General features: G+C 42.2%; 1 protein-coding gene across 1 annotated transcript; it reads right to left on the bottom strand.

Annotated features, from left to right (window-relative positions):
• Window positions 1–1,958: 1,958 nt before the first annotated feature.
• Window positions 1,959–16,415, bottom strand: GLIPR2 (GLI pathogenesis related 2; the record flags this gene model as incomplete). Its single annotated transcript, XM_082014859.1, is given in 5 exon segments — window positions 1,959–2,119; window positions 3,771–3,848; window positions 12,627–12,730; window positions 16,239–16,366; window positions 16,368–16,415. Coding segments are annotated over 5 exon segments (519 nt in total).
• Window positions 16,416–23,458: the final 7,043 nt, after the last annotated feature.

Raw genomic sequence — 23,458 nt, 5'->3', positions numbered from 1 at the left:
CTTTTACTTTTATGTCAGTTGCAGCAAGCCTTTTTTTTTTTTTTTTACTTTTATGTCAGTTGCAGCAAGCCTTTTTTTTTTTTTTTTTTAGAAAGTCCTGTTTTCATTCTTGGGGATGCTAATGCACTGCACAAAAAACATTAGCCTGTTTGGAGTTGCAACATTTGTCAGCTGAGAGTTGAAGAGGGGAAGGCCACAGACTGCAGTTACTGAAACACACACGTCCGAGTGGGAGTCGAGTGGGTATTCTTTACTGAGAACACGTCAACCGAGAGAGGGAGCCGCAGAAATGAAACGAGAGACAAAGCAGGAGTTCAAGAGAGAAAAAGCTTTGGCTTCAAGCATTAGCTCAATCTTTGTTTAAAGGGATGATGTACGATCTGCTGTATGATTTATCATTTCTTAGAAGTTCTCTTTCTTTCCTGGACTACAATACTTGCTGCTTTTTTTTGCTGCATGTTGCAAAAGTAATAATGTCATATGTTAATACCCTGGAAATAAAATTTGGAGATTATTCAACAAAGACTCAGGTAACAGCAATGGATTGAGTAATTCATATTCAAAAATATTTACTTTTCAGATGTTCATTATAAATGTTAAATTCTTGGTTACAGCAAAAAGATTGTAACATACAGCATCACAGTGACATATAACCAAGCCGTTAACAGTGCAGTTTATTACAACTGTGTAAACAAAAAGAAGTATTTCTGTAATGGCACTCTTCATGAACCACATTCTGGCATACAGAATCTCAGCAGAAGTCAAACATTTACAAAGAAAAGAAAATCCCAAATTGAAGCATAGCGTACGAACCTGGCCAAAACAGCCCAATCCACATTTGATAAGAGGGAAAAGCATCCTCGGAATTTTTGCCTGCTTGATTTTAAGGAAATTCAATCTGAATTTTTTCAAGGCATCAATCCAGCATGTGGAATATTTTTACTATTATTGAAAGATATGAACAAAAAGTAAACGTCTCTTAATTATGAACATGTGAATACCTCCTACTGTGACATTATTAAAGGAGACGAGATGATTTGGGACTGTTATTTTCTGTATAGCATGACACCTGCAGAAGATATTCCTTAGGAAATAAAAATAATATTGAGCAATAAAATCCAATGTGCTCCATCAAAGAAACTTTTTTTGTGCAGAGAAGAGAAACAGTAGCATCTTACTTTCCTGTAACAGAAGTAAATGATTTGATTATAAGACAATGTAAAGATACTGTAAACTGTAAGATGGGGTTTGAACTTAAAATACACTCAACTCAAATAGATTTTAAATATTAGCACCTGAAATATAATACTGGGATTTAAACAATTTTAATAGCTTTCGGGTTATACGTTAGTTATGGCTTGCTTGACAGATACAATTTTGCCAGCAACATTTTAGTGTTCCGTGAGATCCTCTTAATAAAAACATATAGGTCTGAATGCCACTACATTTTACATGTGTACCTTTCATATGGGAAGTTTTGCATATGTTCCATCTGCAAAGAGAAGGCCCCATAGTAGCAAGAGGTATAGATAGAGCAAAGAAGTTACAGTTATTAAAAATACTGGAAAACTGGGAGTACATGATATAATTACAAGCTGGTATCTTCAGTTTACAGAAAGCTATAAATTTGCTTGTTTAAAAAAAGATATCCAACATGTGCTTACTCACATGCTGACACAGAGTTCATGCAAATTATTAAAAAACCCAACTTATAAAATTTACCCTTCAGAAATGCTGCATATACTTCATCCTCAAATAGACTGAAGCCCCCTCAGAAACAACAGGGACCTAATGTGCAGATTGACTCAAGCAACATGTAATTGCTTCCTCTGTAATGAGAAGTGAACAGCAGTATCAAACAGGAAATTTCATTGAATTGTACTTCATTTCAAACACTGTTAAGTCCAAATCCAGGCTCAACTGTCATTAAGCAATACGACTACCTTTAAAAAAAAAAGTTATTTTCTTGGAGGAAGGACATTTTCTTCATAATAGCCTGGATTTACTACATTTCCAGCTGGGTCATATCTAGCCACCACAAATGTAGAGCCATCACTAGCAGATGCTTTTCCGACACCCATCTTTTTTGTGTTCTTCCAAACCATTGCTGTGAAGTGACCTGGAGAGGGAGAGATAAACATACGCGTTCATTTTAGATACTCTCCTGGTTTCAGCTGGGATAGAGTTAATTTTCTTCATAGAAGCTGGTATAGTGCTGTGTTTTGGATTTGGGATGAAAATAATGTTGATAATGTGCTGATGTTTTGGGTTGTCGCTAAGCAGTCAAGGACTGTCCAGCTTCTCGTGCTGGCCTGCCAGCGAGCAGCCTGGGGGTGCACGGGGAGCTGGGAGGGGGCACAGCCGGGACAGCTGACCCAGGCTGGCCAAAGGGATATTCCATACCATACGACGTCATGCTCAGTATGTAAACTAGGGGGAAGAAGAAGGAAAGGAGGGGACGTTCGGAGTGATGGTGTCTGTCTTACCAAGTAACCTTTATGCAAGACGAAGCCCTGCTTCCCTGGAGATGGCTGAACACCTGCCTGCCCATGGGAAGTGGTGAATCAATTCCTTGTTTTTCTCTGCTTGCGTGCGCGGCTTCTGCTTTACCTGTTAAACTGTCTTTATCTCAACCCATGAGTTTTCTCACTGTTACTCTTGCGATTCTCTCGCCCACCCCACCGGGGGGAGTGAGTGAGCGGCTGCGTTGGGCTGAGCTGCCAGCTGAGGTTAAACCATGACAGGTACTAAACCTGTAACATTCCCATTAACACATGAGAGGTGGGGAAAGAAAGAACAATACAAAACTGTTCTTTCTCTAGCAAGAGAACAAGCTAAGGACATGAAAACAAAACTACATTTAGCATTTTGTCTCAAAAGAGCCTGATCTGCTCTGGTTCCACACTACTATTCCCATTTCCACATCCTATATCCAAATAAGAATACCTAGTAAGAGAACCATGAAAGCAGTAGTTTGATGAGTATCTGATATAAAATTCAACAAAGAAATCATGGTCTTCACTCCCTGCAGAGTAGCAGTTCTGACAGTGACAATTATTCATTTGCTTTGACCATCTCATACTCCCCCATGTATCTACATATGCAACTATTCAGAATAACACTGGTTTTGTGTCTGCTTCTGCCCAGTTGTAATAGTCATTGTGCTGCTCCGTCAGTTGTACCCTCTATACATATACACACCCCATGGGGGAAAAACATGATTTTCTTCATCTGAAACAAGCTTGGGTATATCTCTTGCTTGAGTATTATTCAAGGAACAATGTTCTTCCATTCATTCAACACCAGATTGTCAATATATAGTCAATGGCCTGTGGCTGAGCTCCAAATTATATCTGAAGTTATCTCTGTGATTGGAGTGATATAACTTGTAGAAGATACGTCAATGTAAACAACAGCATAATACATTTAGTAAGACACCTATAGAATTCCAGTTTAGTATTTACTACAAATTAATTTCCCTTAAAAATAAGTTGCCTTTTAAAAACAAGTTGCCTCTTAAAAACTTTGGAGGAAAGATACAATATTAAAAAAACCACAAATTTTACTTACTTCCTCATTTCTCAGTTTCCTTTTACCCTTTTGTGAATTTCTAACATAAAACTTTGAGGAAATTCTAGTATCTTTTCCCTCTATTTTTTTTCCCTAGGAAATAAAAGTACTTTTTTGAAAAATACCAAAACAAGTTGGCTAGCTCATTTCTTAAAATAAAAGCTGTGTTGTTGAAGGAACAGTGCCCAGTCTGAACTTACCTGTCCCAGAAGAAAACCCTGGATTTTGAAAGCTGTAATTTTTTATTTCACTGTACCATCTGTCAGCCACATCCTTTCCTGAAAGACAAAAGAAATCTGATGTGGAATCATGACATAAACACAGAAGTGTCACTCACTTATAGCCTGGATGGCAATATCTTCTGTTAACAGCTAGCAAGAACTTCTAGAAAGATAGAGAAAACGTCTTTTTACTGAAAGGAGTTTTTGAAATGCAGGTAACATGGCAGTACATGTAACTTACCAAATATTTATTGTTTTGCAATAGCTCTTGCTACTCAGTTACTAATTAGTGCGATGCTTTTTGTTAAGCATCTCATGCCATCAGTGCCATCAGTGACGAGTTCTGCTCGACGCGAACACAGTCCGTCAGTTCCTCCACTGGAGTGCCAGGGACTGTGTGACCCAAAGCCTGGGCAGGCGACCCACGAAACAGCTGTAGTACCAGGTAGAGTTCACCCTGTTCAGGGAAGATGTCTGCAGCAAGGTGCTCGTCAGGTAGGACAGAGCTGATGAAGAGTGCTGTACTATCACCGATAGAGCAGGAAACAGGACCCCCCATCAATTCTTGCCTGCAGTTAAAACTTTACACCGTTGAAGTCAGGAAAAACTTTGGACAAGTTTTTTGGACAAGAGGTCTGTGTGGCACAACATTTAGATTAAGTTGGCGCAGAAATCATCTGGCAATTTAACACACTGAGTTTACATTTTTTTCTTCCCACAACCTTCTGTAACTTTCAGCCTGGAAGGTAGCAAAGACACATCTCCCTCACCTTGGATGAGTGCTCCTGTCGTTAAGCTTCTACATACAGCTTTCAGCAGCTCCTCCCTCTTGGAACATATTTGAAAAGACTTAAGTAAACCTTGCCAGATTTTTGGAGCGAAAGGACACAGGGACCTTTTCTACAGGGAGGCCTCCCACCTCTGGATGCAGGTGTATGAAGATATCCCCTTACAGCTCCAAGCAAACCAAAGAAAAATGACACTTCTGACATCCTCTAGTTTTCCATGTTCTCATCAGCATTTAGTACTTTATATTGCTGAGCACATTTATTTTTAGTGGTTCTTACTTGGCACTTGAGCCATTGGGGATGTCCACTTTGAGGCATTCTAACTTGGGGTACTACAGCCATACACCTCAAATATACACGCCAAGGAGCTGCTGCTAGGTGGAAGTCCTTGTGTCCAGCATGTTCATCAAAGGCTTTCACTGACCACAGCTGTATAAGGACTATGACTATGGGCAGTGATGTAGCATTACACGCCTGTGGGTCTCTAAGGTTCATGTTTGCCAAAGAAATAATCCTTCCTTGTTTTCTGCTGACCAGTTAAGGAACCTGATAGAAAGGAGGAGATTCTGACAATCTACAGTGGACCCAGTGGAACAGGCGGCACAAAGGGCAGGAGCTCAGACCAGAACTTGCAGAGGCCATGTACTCAAAAGTCAAGTGTTACTTCTTTTCCATTACTGGTTGTTAGGAAATTCTTGTGTCAAACAATGAGGGAGAAAAAGGGAGCAGGTTTTTCCCTGAGCTACATCGATAATGAAATTTCTGCTTAGCATTCCAGGAAGTATAACGCAAGGCCAGTTGATTTCATAGCAAGCTGCCAATGCTGTTAAGCCTACTGTCATGAAGAGCTCTAGTCCCTGGTGGACTGTTGGCTGCAGAAGAGCAATGACTCATATCTTGCTATTTTGCGGCAAAAAGTCTTAAACATGCACTGTTCTAAAAGTCAGACACTGAGCTGCTAAGTCCTTGAGAAACTTCAGTTTCTTTATGAGCACAGTCTGCTAAGAGGATGGCATTGTTAGCCTGGCAAGCTGGCTGTCAGAGCTGTCACCAAAAAGAAAATATTGAATGAAATGCCATCTCTTGAGAGGTTTGTGAACTTATCTATGCCACACTGCTTGTTAGGAATGGTGCTGTCTTAGTAGAGACAATTTATGTTTTCTACCTAAAAAGGTAGCAAAACCTCTCTTGCTTCCCAAAGTAAATGTTTCAGGAATAACAGTAGGTTCCTTCTTTCCCTGCTCTCCCTGTGCCAGACAACAAACCCCATAGACCTGTTTTACAGCTGAAGTCTGCAATGCTCATAAAATACTTGTTCATTTGCTACTCATACTAAAGCTAAAATGAAGACTGAAAAACGTGCAAAGAGCGATCTTTATGCAATTCAAGGGAAAAAGAAAAACCCACCCCAACATATCATCCTGTCCCCCCCCAGACTTCAAAGCTGTGAAGGATTTAGCTGTGTTTGTGGCAAGTTGGGTGGAACAGAAGTACATAATGTGACTGCAGTCAGATCTTATGAAGCACGTGTATTTTGTGTGTACAAGTACTTAAGTGACTATACTATGTAAGTAGTATTTTTACAGATGTAGGACTGCATTCCCCACTGCTACCAGCACTTCACTCCCTCCATTTTTACCCATGTCACCCATATCAGGGTGACACAGCATAAAGAGCAATTCAAGAGAAAGTCATCCCCACTCTGCTTACTCAGAATCACAGAATCACAGAATCACGGAATCACTAGGTTGGAAAGGACCTTCAAGATCATCAAGTCCAACCTTAATCCAGCGCCACCATGTCCCCTAAACCATGTCCTGAAGTGCCACATCCACACATTTTTTGAACACTTCCAGAGATGGCAACTCCACCACCTCCCTGGGCAGCCTGTTCCAATGCCTGACCACTCTCTCAGTGAAGAAATTTTTCCTAATATCCAATCTAAACCTCCCCTGGCACAACTTAAGGCCATTTCCTCTTGTCCTGTCGCTAGTTACTTGGGAGAAGAGACCAACACCCACCTCACCACAACCCCCTTTCAGGTAGTTGTAGAGAGCGATAAGATCTCCTCTCAGCCTCCTCTTCTCCAGACTAAACAACCCCAGTTCCCTCAGCCGCTCCTCATAAGACTTGTGCTCCAGACCCCTCACCAGCTTCGTTGCCCTTCTCTGGACACGCTCCAGCACCTCAACGTCCTTCTTGTAGTGAGGGGCCCAAAACTGAACTCAGTATTCAAGGTGCGGCCTCACCAATGCCAAGTACAGGGGCACGATCACTTCCCTACTCCTGCTGGCCACACTATTCCTGATACAGGTGCTGATACTGTAGCTCTAAGAAGTGTACCTAGGCTCCACCTGACAAGAACTTAAAATCTCCATAATTGAAATGTTGCAATGGAAGTTTTGATAAACACAGTATCTCTTTGTAATCTTTTTTTTTAATTTACAGAATACCATCATATGACAATTTCATAACACTTTAATTCAAGGGAGATGGCAATGGCATCAGGTAAGAATACCTCAATCCTGTACATCAAAAACAACGGGCATAGTTGGGTAGCACAATCTAATCTATGATGTGTTAATTCCCAGCCTTCAGGGATGAAAACTTGCAATTTATTGCAGCTGGGCAGTGAAAGCCTAGAAGCTGATAGCTATACTTCATTATTCATGTGCAGGATCAGGTTATCATTATATGGCATTGCTGTCATCCTCCTTGAATTGAAGGAGTCATTGCATCATAGGCTGCGAGAAATTAAAGACTGACTTGTTCCCGGCAAAACAGAAGGTGACCAAAGGATGAGGCAACTTTTTACAGACTCTGTCTTAAAATCATGTTGAAGAAGTGTCCTGGAAGTGAAGAGAATGAATTGTATCGGTCATATGCCTCAGGAGATGAGGGGGTTCCTACGTGGAAGTTATGACCATGCGAGAAGACAGGCAGGTACCTAGTGGTTAAACACACTCTCTTTCTTCTGAAATACTTTTCTTCTTATTCTTTGCCCCTTGGGGAGCAGTAAACAATGCAGTGTTGGGACACAAGCCAAACCAGTGTTGAAAGTGACAGCTGATACACAGGGGACTATGTGAAAATTCTGATTTGAGCCCAGGAAGCCCACCAGGCTCCCCAGGGCCTACAGAAAACGACCTGAGAGAGAACAGCAGAGGGGTCAGCAGAGCACTGAGCTCTTTAGCAGCAATTTTGCTGCTTTAGTAGCAATTGCATGCTCAGACTTGCTGGTTCAGAACTGGAATAAGTGATGCCGTTATATTTAGTGTCCATTTCCCTTGCATTTGAATTGAATTGCATTTAAAACAGTTCCCACATCCCCAAAAGCCACCCCCCAAAACAGGAGCTGGTTATTGTTCAAAATGCATTTCAATCAGAAGGAAAGAAAAGAAATCTCACTCCCACCCCTCATTTGTGATTACTTGCAGAAATAACTGAAGTTTACTTCTATCTAAAAGCGTGCAGATCTGTCCTACAGTCAGCACTGCAGCTTCTCTTCTGTTGCTCCCCTTGCAGAACCAATTAGTAGATTGCTATTTTTTTAAAATATCCTTCCTGTTTGCATTGCTGTAAACCACATTCGCAGTTTCAACACTTTCTCTATGGAAACATAGTCCAACTCCACCCTTCTCCTAGCGATAGCTGACTGATGACCTGCTCGGTTAGACTTTCTAGATGTTCATTTTGGAACAGGCTGAATCTTGCTCTAGTGAGTTTCATCAGTACCATGACTCTCCGGACATATCTACATCACGCAAAAACTTGGTAAAACAATCCTTGAATTAGTACTCAGATATAGCTCCGCCCAAGACTAAATCCAGAATCAGCATAGTGATTTCTTTTTATTTACCCAGGCTATGAGCTAGTAATGCGGCCACACTGACTGTGCCTGAAGCTGCCCCATATGGTCAGAGGATTGGCCGTATGAGGTCAGTCCATACACAGGACTAACAGACCTGGTGTAAAGTTCGTCTGTTGATACCACTCTCTGAAGGGTAGAGAGACAAAAAGTGGCCACTGCATGTAAACAGGCGTCAGTACTCTTGCCTGGCCATGCGCTGCATCTCATCAGTTGTCCTGCTGTCTCATTAAATTGCATTTCTAACTATTCTCCTGGGTGAGGAGCTCTACTCTGTGTGGCTGTGGGGGGTCTGAGTGCCAACAAGTGGTACCAGACCAAGGGTTGCAGGGGCCTGGGTGTCTGTGGTGCCAGCAGCTGGAGCAGTAGTGCGAGTCTGTGGGCACTAGCAAAGCACAAGCTGGACTAGCTGGACTAGCTGGCCAGCCGGCGAAGCGGTCTGGGAGGAGTCGCTAACAGAAGTGCATGGCCACCGCAGGGACAAGGCGGGTCCTGGCTGACGGCCAGGGAGCTGCGTGTGCGAGATGCGCTGTACCGGCAACTGGAGTGGAAACGCAGCCCCAGGGGTTTGTACGTCCAGGTGCCAGCAATGGGGAGACTGGGATACAGGGTCAGCTACTGGGCGGACTGAGTGTCTGAGCCCAGCTGCTGCAGGGATCCACACTGGAATTTTATTTCCATTACTGAAATATGTATGCATAATATATTATTTGATGTTATAAAAATATAAATTTTATATATATTTTTAAAACCGTTCCTGGGAAAAAATATTTTTGAATGTATATATTATTTATTTATCTATATTCCAATAATGGACTTCACTGTGATCAGCCAGAAAGGGGAACAGGATGAGGCCACTGGTGCTGTTCATTGGAATGTTAACTGCCTCTGCTTGTGTGGCCACCTGCATAGATACACATGCATATGCTGTATACGTGTGTCTGTGTGTGCGAGCCTGGGAATACACTCTCAGCCTCACTACTGGAGCCACAAAGCTGTGGCAGCCCTACTACTGTATTCAGCTCCCGCTAACATTTAATTTCTCTGGGCCCAGCCTTACTTGTTTCTCCTCATACCAAAGAATCCTTAAATCTTCAAGTAATCCCACTGAGTAAGCTGCTGAAAAGATTCTAATAAAATCACACAGGACACATTTCTGTGCAAGGATGGGCAGCACCATGGTGATCTACTTAAAAATTAAGTACACCAAGCCTCAGGATTTTCCTCTAACGTTTTTCTATCTTTTCTTATTGCAACCTTTCTTCCACCAGTCTAAGGGGAAAGAAGGTAGAGGTAGATTTAAATTTGCCTCAGAAATAAAATATCGACTTAGATCGCAGTCATACTAATGGTTTTTGGAAGTAATTCTCTACTTCCAGCATTCCTCGTAGAATAGTTTGGATGGAAGGGACCTTTAAAGGCCATCTAGTCCAAACCCCTGCAGTGAGCAGAGACATCTTCAACTAGATCAGGTTCCTCAGAGCCCCATCCAACCTGACCTGGAATGTTTCCAGGGATGGGGCACCTGCCACCTCTCTGGGCAACCTGTGCCAGTGTTTCACCACCCTCACTGTGAAAAATTTCCTCCTTATAGCTAGTCAAAATCTGCCCTCTTTTACCCCTTGTCCTATTGAGGTGAGGCAGGACTTGCCCTTGGTGAAGCCATGCTGGCTGTCTCAAATGACCTCCCTGTCCTCCAGGTGCCTTAAGGACTCATGCAAGTCCTTATTTTATTTTACTTTATGTTATTTAACAGTACTGTATGACCCTGGAGTTAGACAGCAAGAGATGCATCAAGGCAAGCTCTCAGTCAGAGCATGCTCCTTCGGGGCTGGCGCAGAGGGTGTCCGTGCCGCTCTGCCCACTAGTCCTGACCTGTAGGCAGACCCAGGTTCCTCCCATAACAGATCTGGGTGGTAACGTCAGTGGGTTTCTTTTACGAACTCTCCAGAGCCCATAAGCTGCAGTGTTTTCACAGGCAACATGGCACGTTCTTCACGACACCACCAGCCATCCCAGCCAGAATTTAGTCATCCAGTGCTTGCCTTCGGCCTCTTGACACACGAGAAATGAGATGAGGCATCCTGAGAAGCCTGACATACCACAGCTGCCAAGGCAGGCTGCGGTCTCTCGCATTAGTGGCAGATGACAGCTCACTTATTTGAACACAGACAAAGACAAGTCTGCCACGGAGCAGCTCCTGCAGGACTGGAGGGAGGAAACAGCTGTCAACTATTTCTTGGATTACAGGGATAAACATATTTCCAGAGACAACTTTAGTCTATGTAACTCTAAAATCCCGAATACAATTCAAGGTATTCTTGTACCAGGAGAGGGGTGAAACTAGAAGGCTTTTATAGTTGAAAGCTTAAATCTCTGAAACAAGAAATGCATCTTCTGGCATTACTACAGAACTCAGTAAGAGCCAAAATAAACACTAGCATCACTCTTTTTTTAGAGAGAATACAGAGTATGCTGGAGGTTTATTGAGTTTTGCTTTATCTGGGAAAGAGACCGGAAGACACTGCCTGCCTTTGTTAAGCCCTTGAATGGATGCCTTAATACAAATTTCAGCCTCATTGAGCAGGGTACAAATTAACTATCCAAAGGGAACTATATGAAAAAAAGAGGAAGAATGAACCAGTTCCACAGAGACGAAGACTAAGCCCAGATGAGAGAATAACTTTCTTTGAAGAACCAGTTTTCTCATTCTGGTACTTTGAATGACCCTGCTACATAGGAAATGTAGAAATCTTTTACAGAACAAAAGAGGATGTAGCTTAATTTTCTCAGCAAGACATTCAATTCTGTGGATAAAAAAATAGCAACAAAATTGCTCAAAACTGGCAAGTTATGTATGGAAACAGTGCATTGAAGAAAACAAAAGGGATCCAAAAAAACCCCAGGCATTATATAATTTATGGAAGGATTCATACGTTTTGTTTCCAGCTCTCTAAGTGGGAATTCTGTGACTTTAACCTTGGGGGGAAGGAGCATAGGTCATTAACACAAGCAAGAAGGAAGAAGTAAGCTCAGTCAGTGAGTCATAGCCGCTATGCAAACTTTGCCATACATCTGTGTTTTCCCATGCTGCGCTGAACCCTTGCCTCAGACTCTTGCAATGGACAGAATGCCAAATATGAGTAGATCAAATTCTATTTTTCCACCCCGTGTTTCTTTTTCAACCTGAAAAAAGTACCCACTAGGGACTAGAGCTGGCACTTGCAGAGGAACCAAGCAGTGTCCCTGGGTCTAAAACTCACATACTAAAATTTCCATGTCTTTCAACCAGGGCTTGCATTCTGCAGAAATGAGCTTCTGTCAGGCTGCGCTGGAAATTCCGGGGGCAGATGGGAATAAAGCAAGCAAGTGGTCACTTTTAATACATCCCACCTGCTGTCTCAGCAGGCTAAAGCATGAGCCCTGCCTGCTGGAGGAGACAGGAGGGAAGAGCCTGCTGAACATCGCTCTGACTGAGGGCTCACCACAGGCTGTCACCCTGGCCAAAATTCAGCTCCTCAGGCATCCAAACTGAAGGCTGACAGTTACGTGTTACATTTGTGATCAGAAAATATATGGAGTATTTTTGCCTTCAAAAATGAAGGCATGGAAAAGGTCTGAAAGCCTGTTTGCTGACAGAGCAGAAGAGACGTCTAACACATTAGCCTCTGTCACTTTGGTGTGTGTCCCTTCACACTTTTTGTGCCCCCCAGTCAGGAGCTGCTGTGTAGCATGCAATGGCCATTTTTCCACCTTCCTCACCACAGCTGGCGTGTGGTCAGCCCTCTCTTTGGCTGGGACAAACTAAGGATAAAGGTGAAGTACCGGGCATTGACGGCTTCCCTCTCTCCTCCCATAGACATACAAGTAGCACTCAAGACAACTCCACAGCTGAGACACATGGAGCAGCCTAGCTGCCAAGTCCTACCTCCAAAGGGACATAGCTCACTTCCACAGTCCCTTGCCCTCTCTGTGCCTACATGTGCTTCTTGCTCTCAGTACAAGTAGGTGACTGCACACCACCATCCTGTCCCCATGGAGCCTGGGCTGGGCTGTGGTGGATGCATTTTTGAAGCAGAAGAAACGCCAGTACTCTTGCAACCAGACGCTCTGAGCCCAAAGTACATGAGACAAGCCATTTATCCAGGTTCTGTGAGACAACAAGAGAAGAAAGCTTACCTGGTTGGTCATAGGATGCCCATGCTAGGTTTTCTCCACATTTTCCATTAGCAGACTCGGAGCTGTGTTTGAGGACCCTCGTGGTAGCCAGTTCTTCTGCATACCTAGCAAAGGAATCCACACATTGAGTCACAGACCACAGCCACAGTGAGCAGAGAGGAGGAAGAGCAGGAGGAAGCGGAGGAGAGGCAAGCAAGGAATTTTGCTGGAAGATGATGGTTTAAGCCAAGTTACTCAGCTACTGGAGCCAGGGATGCTTACATACATCTAGGAGTTAGGCAAAGGGAAGGCTTAGAGGCCATTTTCATTGTCTTTCATGAGCACCTGTGTCACTGCTGGGAAGGGCCTAGAAGAAATCAAAAGGCAGATCTAACCCCACCATGTTCTGCCCAGCAGCTGGAAATCCACCGGCCATCCTTGGCTGCAGCTGCTGGGGGAAAGGGAAGTACCTGCAGCAGTTGCTACAGGGGTCACCTCCCGACACTTCTAGGCCACTCACGGGAGTAACTTAAATGTTCTCAAAGAGATGGAAAAAAGCCTGAAGTGGGGATTCAGTCAAAGCAAGTGTAAAAAACCCTACATTTGCAAATGAAAAAAAGTCAAATGCAAAACAAGAGCAGTGTGTCATGCAACAGTACGGAGGAGAAGGGGATCACACAGAGAATCTGATGCAACAACTGTGTATACCAACACAGGGATGAGCAGCACTGTTTCTATAGAAGTTAACATGTGTGAGAGCATGGTACGTATTCTATTGTCTTATGACAATAGGGTTAAGAAGAACATCATGTGTAAAACAATTATTCTCTTTATTCAACATTGGAAGGGCTTCAGTTCAGAGACAGTGAAATTGGAAAGCCTATTTGGTATTTCTTATGGCAGGAGAAATAGGAGGCAACACACAAAAACTTCTGGTCATAGATTTAAAAGTCAAGTAAGACAAAGCACTTTTTCCACACTGTGCAGCAGAAGTCATCGCCACAGGACAATGCAGACACCAAGGCACATGTGGGTTTGAAAAAGAGCTAGATGAATTTACAGTGTGTTTGTGTGTGTAATCTTCAGGAGTTATTGGAAAAGACCTTTAAGGTCATTGAGTCCAACCAACCTCAACAATTCTGTGATTCTATTAAACAACAGTAACAAAAAAGTGAGGATACAACCTACTGCTTAGGAAAAACATAATTTCCAGGAGAAATCTGTAATTTCTGAGAGAAGATAATGGGGGAGGGATCACATTTGTTTTGCCCTGCTACTCCTTCCCTAACCATGAATTACTGGCATCTGCCAGAGACAGGAAGTTTGTCCAGCTGAACATTTTGGCCCAAGCTAGTAGTTCAGGCATTAGGTTCTCGTTTCTTTGTGTACTAATCCTCCCACCAAAACAACAACAACGAAAAGTATTTAGCCACCTCCATTAATTTAGAAAAAATGAAAACTTGTCAGTTGTCAGTCTGCTAGATCCTGAACTAGAGGATCTCTAGATGCTCCTTCATGCCTTCTATCACTACAGTAATTTTTCTCTTCAGGGATTCCCACATCCCAAGCAGGAGGCACGACTGGAACAAAGAACACACTGCGCACAAAGCTGCCAAGGATTTGAGGCAAAGGGTGATTAATTGACTCTAAGTCAGGCAGTTGAAAGCATGAGATTTGCATCTGAGATCATCACCCTCTGCTTCATTACAGTCAGAGATAAACAGACACCTGCTGAGGGTGACTCATCTCTACACTAAAGCAGGGATCCAGCAGTCAGTTCATCTAGCCTGTCACAATTACTGGAACCGAATATAGTAGGAAACAAATTTTCAACACAGATAGAGAAGCACAGAAAAGTACCCAGAGATACACCGAATACATACCAACAAAGATTTCAGATATATTTAAAGAAAAGATGATTTTTTTCTTTGAATTTAAGATTATGCAAAAATCTGTCATAACAAATATGAGATTTCTTATATTTAAAGTCTTTTATTCAGATCAAAACATTTCTGGTTCTTGCTATCAATCAGTTTCACCAGTCTCTGAACGCGTGTCTTGTCATTCTTACAAGTTACAGACCACAACCAAACAAAGGTTTCCTATTGTTATTCATCACAGTGAGTAAAGTCAACTGAAAGCAGAGAGGACTGTGAGGAATTCCAGAAGGATCTAAAAATACCTAGCAAGGGCAGTAGCACACTTAGAGATAAATGTGGAGCAATGCATATTTGACAGAACAATCTGAACTATTTGTACAAGCTGACTTGTTCAAACCAACTGTAGCACTCTGGAGACACAACAAGTGTTATCGAAAAGTCAATGAAATTTCTCCTCGTTGTGAGGCATCGTGTAAAACAGAAACAAGCCAACCATTTGAAGAACAGAAGGAAAATCCCAGCAGATTACAAAGGTATGTGGATGAGTCACTGGCATTCCATCTCTTAGAAATACTGTATCTAGTTATCATGGTGTCTCAAGAAAGAAAAAGAAAAATGAAAGAATAAAGACAGAATCAGATTTTCCTTGCTGCTAGAGGGCCTGTCCACATGCAACATACATGGTGCATTTTACAGCACAACACCTGGCAGACATCTCTGGTGTGTCCAGGAGTGCCGGAGCTGGTGCGTATGTGTGACGGGCCAGCACCATGCTGGGACTGTAACTCAAGTTCTGGAAAGGCTACGGCCTCTCTGGCTCCCAGCCAGCCAGCACGGAGAAGTCTGCATGGTTATGGTAGAAAGCCTAATGAGAGATGAGATCTCATGTCTGCAGGGATCCAACTGACCACTAGTTCACTATTGTGGAAAGACATTTGTTTTCTGAATAGTTTAATCAGCATTTACTCCTTCAGGTATCTCCTTTGTACTGTGAAGATCAGCCTGAAGAAACTGAAGACTTTTAAATGTACTTTGAAAAAGGTTGCTGTAAAGCGAAAGGAAATAATCTGGTTGTCATGTCTACAGCAAAGAGGACAAGCAGTGATGGACTCAGATTTCTGTAAGGAAGACTTAAGTCAGACAGCAGGAAGGTGGATCCACTCTACATTAGATTGACAAGAAGTTGTGCAGTCTTCAGCACTGGAGAAGAGGCAAGATGTGTCCCTCCTGACAAACTGGAGAACAACATATACTGATTTTACTTTTGGGGCAGGGAGACAGAATCTGAAATTACTTCCTTCTGATTCCATTGCTCTTTGACCAGTCATCACTTCTTACCATGAAAAAGTTCTTTTCTCACTGTTTCAGCAGCAGTGGATATCCACCTGCAGATGAAAATCCATCATCTGACAGAGGTGGTGGTGAAGCATGTTTTAGGCAACTATCCTCTGCAGAGGAGACATACCAGTGTAGACAGATGCAGCCTACATCTGGAAAAGGGTGCAAGAAAGATTTATACAGTTGTGACCACAGAAGTGCCCACGTGACCAGCTGGTGCTATGTGGTGGAGAAAGAAGGGATGAAAAGAGTTGGGTAGGGAGACAGAAAGAGTCGAGTCCCTCACTTTCCACCCAGTAAGTCTTCATGGAATATCAGCACATCAAAAGGCAAATATTTTTGCAGTATGCACAGTCAAACCTAACAGATAAAAGTGTCACAAATCTCATTAGAGAAAAGAAAGGACGGAACTCACTGTTGGGCTCCTCTGTTTAACTTCTTGCAGAGTTTTAGTGGGGGGACTCCGTGTTTCTTCCTGTAGTCATTGTGTGCTTTCAAGACTTCTTCAGCAAATTGTTTGGAAGCTGAAATCACATCAAAAAAATTGGAAAGGTCTGTCAGATACAGACATCAGTGAAGACAGAAAAAGCATACCCTGTAGCTAAGATGTGGTGCAGGCTGGACTGAAGAGCAGAAGCACATAACCCTCATCACCTGGGATGGTAGGTAGGACAAAATGAACCATGAATGCCTTCCATCCAGGAACTAACTCTAAGAGACACTCCTAGTGGGATGGTACAGACTCACTAAAGGTTGAAAAATGTGAACCTTATTCCTTTCCTCAACAGTAATGTGATTTGTTAGTTTAACTGACTTTCGTGTTAAGATTTCAGCACACTGCATCACCATTTCAAGGTCTCAGAGTAAGCAACAAATAGATCCTTTGAGGAACTGCACTAAAAATTAAAATTATTGTCACTGTATGCAAGAATTTTCTGTATTAGTCAAGACATCACCTAAAGAAAATTAAGATACTAAAATTGTTAGAACTGTGCAAGTACTGTGAAACACGCACCATTCTTTTTATTCATTATATAGTACAAATTCATAGAAATCTCAGAATGTACCTTCATTTGTCTCAACACAAATAACTGATCACAAACAGCAAGTGGTAAGGAAAGAAACGGCTGCTGGGGGTGATTTCTTTTTCCCCCGTGCTAGAGTGTATTCAGTAAATATCTGAATTCCAAAGTTACTGCAAAGCTTTAAAAGCCTTAAAAGAGCCCATGTTTGTACCTTGATAAACTTGGGACTTTTAGCACAAAGCAGAAGACAAGCAAGTCCCGGTGCAATTCACTTTGACAGCAATTTCATGTTACCTCCTTTCATGACCTTACTGATTTTTCCCAAGATTCAGAGGAGAAAAAAAAATTTCTCTGTCATTGGTCACCCTGTGAAATTTGCTGCTTTAAGAGAAATTTGGAACCAAAACCCTGTACTGGGACAGTCAGAGAGGTATGGATAGCATCTTCAAAACAGAAAGACAGTTTTTACTTTCACTGTGAACAGGCCAAGATATCTTTGAGTATTTAATCCACTTTTACCGTGACACAGGTTTCTCCATTTATTAATCAGCTTCATTTCTGAATATCCTAATTAGCATAACTACCATCATTTTCTTTGTAAGACACTTTCGAAGCCCGAAGAGACCTCATGACTAGAAAGTGTTTACTGTCATTAACCTTAGATTTCTCAACTTCCTCTCACTACTTGATCCTAATAACTGTAATCCATCATTGTCTCCTTTATTAGCGTGTACACTATTCTGCTGTTTGTAATGATGCATTTTCTTCCCGTAGAGCTGTCAGTTTGCACATACTGCTCTCGTGGCTTTTTCCTGAGGTGATTACTCAACACATGCTCATGCTTTAAGCTGTTCTCAGAGTTCTCTCCAGTTTCCCCAACAGCTTTAGGATAATACGGCAGCCTAAAATAATCTCAATATCCAATGCACATAGAAAGCCATTACTGTTTCAGACAGTACCTTAACCCTTTTGAACACAGTCTGAAGTTGTGTTGACCTTTTCCAGACCAAATATTCTCCATCAACATGCTTTCAGGCTAGATTTTTTGATATAAAATTGCTGGCATAAGACAGCAACGGGAATCCTGTTGAGTAAGATGAGATCTGCCCACCACCTTCCTCCTCTTAGGTTTTCCTCCAATTTTGTATGTCACAAATTGCATATCATCAAACAAAACGGGTACCTCCTTAAACACTCTGGTGTTTAAGCACCCACGCACCCTCTTGCTAACAAGCCTGTCCCATCATTCTTATTACCGTTGCTCACAGCTCACTGATTCTATCAGGCCAGAGTCCTAAACCTCTCGTCTGCTGCATCATGCGGGATCATGGCCTGTTTCTAAGGCATCTATCATAGGTTATGGAGGAAAGCAAGCCTGCAGCCAGTTTGCTTAATTACACTGATGCAGGGGTCTATGCTTCCAGTAGGGAAATTTTAAGACAGCCTGCAGATCAAAGAAGTTGAAATACACAACTTCGGATGTTGCATCACATACTCCAGGCTGCATTTTTCTGCGTAAGACCATCTTAAATCTTGTGGCTGTTATCACCTAGACTTAATATCCACTCAGCATTAAATGGTAGATAAACCATCTGACCTGCAAGTGTGAAAGTTTCTATTAAAATTATTTGCTGTCAATAACAATAACAAAATCAAATTCTAAAAAAAAATAAGTCAACTGAAACACAGGCTTGTCCATTGTCAGTCCATCCATTAACAGAAGTATTGCATATTCCAGCTCTGTACTAACATTTTGACTTACAAAGACCAAGAAGACATGGGCAAAACTGAGATTCTTCTAGACACAGCAGACACGACTCTACTGTCCCTAGAGAACCTCCGTCCTCCCCTTCCCTCAAAGGTGGATGCTATAGAAACACTTATCTACCATGACTCAAGCTCATGTGCTAGCCGCCTCCCTCTCTGCACAGCTTCTCATGTGCATGCTGATGTGTGGGGAGGGACGCCCAACTGCCAAATGTTTTTCAGATTTGTTCTGGAAGACATGTTAAGTTTTTCCATTTTACCAATGTTCCATATACTGAGAAGCCAGACATTAAAAGTGAGAGTTAACGGGAGTTTTCAGGCTCCCACCCAAATGGGAACAGCTTCCCAAACAGCTTTGCAGACGTACTTTTTTCCCTTCATGTAGGCTGCTTAAGCTGCTAAAAAAAATCGTTTCCTACTGCAAGGAAGTTACGTTTGGTCATGAATCATTACACAGCTTAATAAGTAAAACAACTAAAGGTATTAGATACAGTTGCTTGCTTCTCATTATTCAATTATTTACCTCTATTTTGGATTCTTCTGGAACATTGGCTAAGATAATGACGGCATGTGACAACAAATTTCCAGGCTATGATGTGGTACACAGCACATCTTACAGCTGTGTTTTCGAACTTTCAGTTTCACTGAATCAACTTTGTGTGACCACAGAGAAGTAAGAAAAGGCACCTAGGTTGCCTTTTCCCATCAGATTTGTTTTTCTGAGTATTCTATTTCTCCATTCTCTTACTGTCTCTAAACAGTGCGAATCTACTGAGTCCTTCTCAGGTGAAGAGCTCTTCATGCCTGAATCCTTCCTGCCTCTTCTCTGAGCCCTTATTTCCCTTAGTTTGGACACCAAAACAGAAGCGAGTTATCTGAACATGTCTTCCACAATACTAGCTGCTCTGCATCACCTTTGCAGCTGTCAACGGGACCTGTTCCACTGGTCTTGCAGAGCTGCAGGATGATGCAGGGAAAGAGTAACAACAAAATGTTCCACAAAACACACACATAAAACCTCTCTGCCCAATACGTACACAACAGAAACGCTGTGGGTAGCAGCATTCTGACCCTTATGTCAACACTCAGGACACACAACATTATACCAGCCATACACTTGACAGACAAAAAAGGCTCAGTATCCACCCCAGTGATTCAAGAAAGAGCACAGTATCAATTTCTAGAAGTATCATTGTCTTCTCAGTGCTCTCCGTCCTATTGTTTATGGATTAATATTCACTGGTAATTTTGTACTTTCCATACATATTAATTTTTTCTATTTAGTCTTCAGATAATTAACATATAATGCAATCAACAAGAGAGAGTTGGGGTGGTTTGGCCTGGATAGTTGTTTTGGCTCTGGGGAGACCTTATTGTGGCCTTTCAATACTTAAAGGGGGCTTGTAAGAAAGATGGGGACAGACTTTTTAGCAGGGCCTGTTGCGATAGGACAAGGGATAATGGTTTTAAACTAAAAGAAGGTAGATTCAGACTAGCTATAAGGAAGAAATTTTTTATGATGAAGGTGGTGAAACACTGTCACAGGTTGCCCAGAGAGGTGGAAGATGCCCCATCCCTGGAAACATTCAGGGTCAGGCTGAATGGGGCTCTGAGCAACCTGGTCTAGTGGAAGATGTCCCTGCTCACTGCAGGGGGGTTGGATGAGGTGACCTTTATAGGTCTCTTCCAACCCAAACCATTCTATGATTTTATGATTCTATGAAATGGACCTCATGTAGAATGCTCTGTCTCAATCTCTCTTTGAACCATGACATAGGCCTCAACTCCTCACCCAATGTGTGCATTACAGGTAAAGGGAGATAATGACCCCACTTTTCAATTCTGCCCCAAAATAAATAATTAGAAATGTGCTCATATAGTAGCTAGAGCAACATATTTGAAGAAATCTGCAAACTACACTTCAAAGGACTCACCTTTTTGGAAAGACGTAAATGAGAAAAACTGATACCAACAGCACTGGCAATGTGTCTCGTATCACCCAGGACACTGCATGTTACCTCCACGCTCTTTCCTGCCCAGAACCCAGGCAGAAAGAAGCCAAGGGTCAGAATACATGGAGAGGACACAAATGCAAAGTGGACAGAAAACACATAAAAAGGTGACCAGGTAACAGTTTAAGCGCTGAATATATCTCTGCTTTAATACTGAAATCCTTTCAGTCTCCCTTCAGTCTGCAGAATTGCTGTGCCCTACTCTGATAGCAGAAATGGGGTGTGGAATAAGAACGCAGCAAATACAACTTTTAATATGCCCCACACGTTTATGAAAAAATTCATTTGAGGCTTTAGGGAACTGTAAAGTAATTATATCAAGAAGTCCTTTGTTACTATCCCAGAAAATTGAAGATATCTCTATTTCAACAAACTTCTCAAAATATATTAACAGACTGGAAACAAAGAAAATTCTTTGTAAAGAGTAAAAGACTTCCCAGCTTCTAATGACTACATTTTCATCTAGACCTTTCTAAGAGTCCTGACATATTTATTACTTTACTAATAATCTTTATCCCAATTTGAAATGTAGTTCCCTGGAAACTAGTCCTAGCTGAGTCTTTCATACTCTGAGAATAATGTTCCTTCAACAGAGAATTGGTGGATATTTAACTGATATGAGAAATGCTAAGAGGCCAGTTATGCCTCTACAGCATTTTGACTCAGCACGTTGGTTTGAAGTCACAGACACCCCGGGATGGTCTTACACTGGCTGGCCTCTGCAGTGCCACAGGGAGCGAATATTCCATGTTTCTTTCTCCAGGTGTTTGACTGCACTTTCTTTCTCCCCATTTGGGACAGCAATGTCTTCAAAGGCTGGCCCTTAATGCTATTCCTAAATATGTCATTTGGGAGCATGGATCTGCCACTCCAATTCATGAATCACTTCCAGCCATAAAAACTGGCCTCCTTCAAGTGCTAAACTCCCCCGTTCTCTAACAAAACTGGCTGATTGCTTGGAAACATACAGAAGAAATGAAATCACTTATACATCCTGGAGGGAAGGAAAGATACAATGATACTATATTCAGAAAGCATTATATCCTCGGTAGGGTTTCTTTGTCTTCTTTTACACCTTTGAATCAAGAATTCAATAAAGGGGCAACATCTCCATCCCACACAACAGGCATTTATGGGGGACATCATAATTGTCAGCACGCCTTCCAACCTGGATTATCACATGACCCTACTTAAAGTTAGACGAGAAGTCATTGCTTATGGGAATGAGAGGAATTGGGGGTTATAATTAGACACAAGTTTGAATGGGAGTAGTTTCCTGGAATGTTCTTGTGTTTATCAGGCTGCTCAAAATAGCTTTCCCTTCAGCTCAGGAGATGCCCCTTCAGGAAGGAGATTCTCTGATGTCTTCTAGCGTTCGGTTTTGCCTGAATTTTTCTTACACACCTGCTTACTTCTGAGGTGAGCTTCAGGACAAAAGTAAGATATCTGAGTTAATTGAATCTGATGGACAAAGTCCCCACTCATTTTACTATCTGGGTTTGTTCTACAGCAAGCTGACGACTTAATAATCTTGCATTACCTGTGCCATATGACAAACATACTATTTTCCCCCATACCCAATTTGAGGCATATTGCCTGAGAATATGAAGCCACTGGTGTAATAATGTTTCAGTGACATTACTCACGTCACTGTTTGATTGCAAGTCCTATTCTTGCCATAATAGACAGTGTTGATTACTTCCTCACTTAAGGCCTTTTATAAACTGTTAAGCAATTGACTGCCCTGATTAAAAAGGAACACCTGGTAAACTGGAAACCGCACAGCTCTGAGAGGCAGCAGAGCCTTCTGCGGTGTAAGCTTATTAAAAAAAAAAAAAAGCAACACTAATCAGCAGTCTCGAGCACCGACAGAACAAAGTTCTCACTTTCACTGGAGGCAAGGGTGGGGGGAGAAGTCCTCTGCTTGCAGCCCCTCTCTCCTGCAAACCATCAGACCAACAAGCCTGTCAACAAGTAGTCGCGACCAAGGAGTGGTCACCTTGCATAAGGTTGGAACTGACTGCTCATCATATCTAGAGAAGCCAGTGTTGGGTTTGCATGAAAGACAATCAGAAGTATTATTTTTATTACTTCTCTACCATGGAGGACAACTAAATATTGTAATCATGCCACACGCCCACACAGACAACCCTTTTAGGCAGTTAATGTGTAAGCTGCTAACCTTTTTAAAAAGGCTAAGGAGATCCTCTCATTAGTAAGGCCTTGTATTCTTAAATCTAATTGCCACACAATTCCTAGGGTACATACACTTCAAAATACAAAGCCACAAGTGACCTGCGTGTGTTAGAACTGACCACGCTATGCAGGAGAAGAAAAGCGAAGCAATCATCTTCTCCCTTTCTTCTCTTCCCCCCTCCCCAACATCATATCTACTTAGAGTTTCTAATGACAGTATTTGATCAAGAAAATGTGGTGCAGTTCTATTCACTAATGAGTAACACCAGAAATCAGAACGTCCCTACTACCAAATCTGAGCTTCAGCCATTAGGTTGTGATTCCACCTTAGTTCAAGCCAAGTTCATAGCACTGTTAGCTGTCTGGTGCCAATCAAAGCCTTTGCAAAGTGAAGAATTTTGCAAAAAAGAACTGGAGAAAGGCAAAAGAACTATCCCACATCTCCTGGGATTTTATACCTTTACCATTTATGTTCTACCATTGCTTGGGCTAGCCATACCTGAACTAGCTTTCATCTCATTAGCTCCAGCGCCCTCCCACCTTGCTTTGCTGCCAAGGACATCCAAGCTAGCTGGGACAATGCTCAAAGTATGTTTATTTATGCACCTCCCTGAGGCCATGCACGTTTCTTCCAA

Source organism: Phaethon aethereus (genome assembly GCF_964289735.1).
Source record: "Phaethon aethereus genome assembly, chromosome: 2".
NCBI classification, from domain to species: domain Eukaryota; kingdom Metazoa; phylum Chordata; class Aves; order Phaethontiformes; family Phaethontidae; genus Phaethon; species Phaethon aethereus.
The sequence above is the reverse complement of the archived record's forward strand: the minus strand, read 5'-3'. Positions and strand labels throughout refer to the sequence as shown.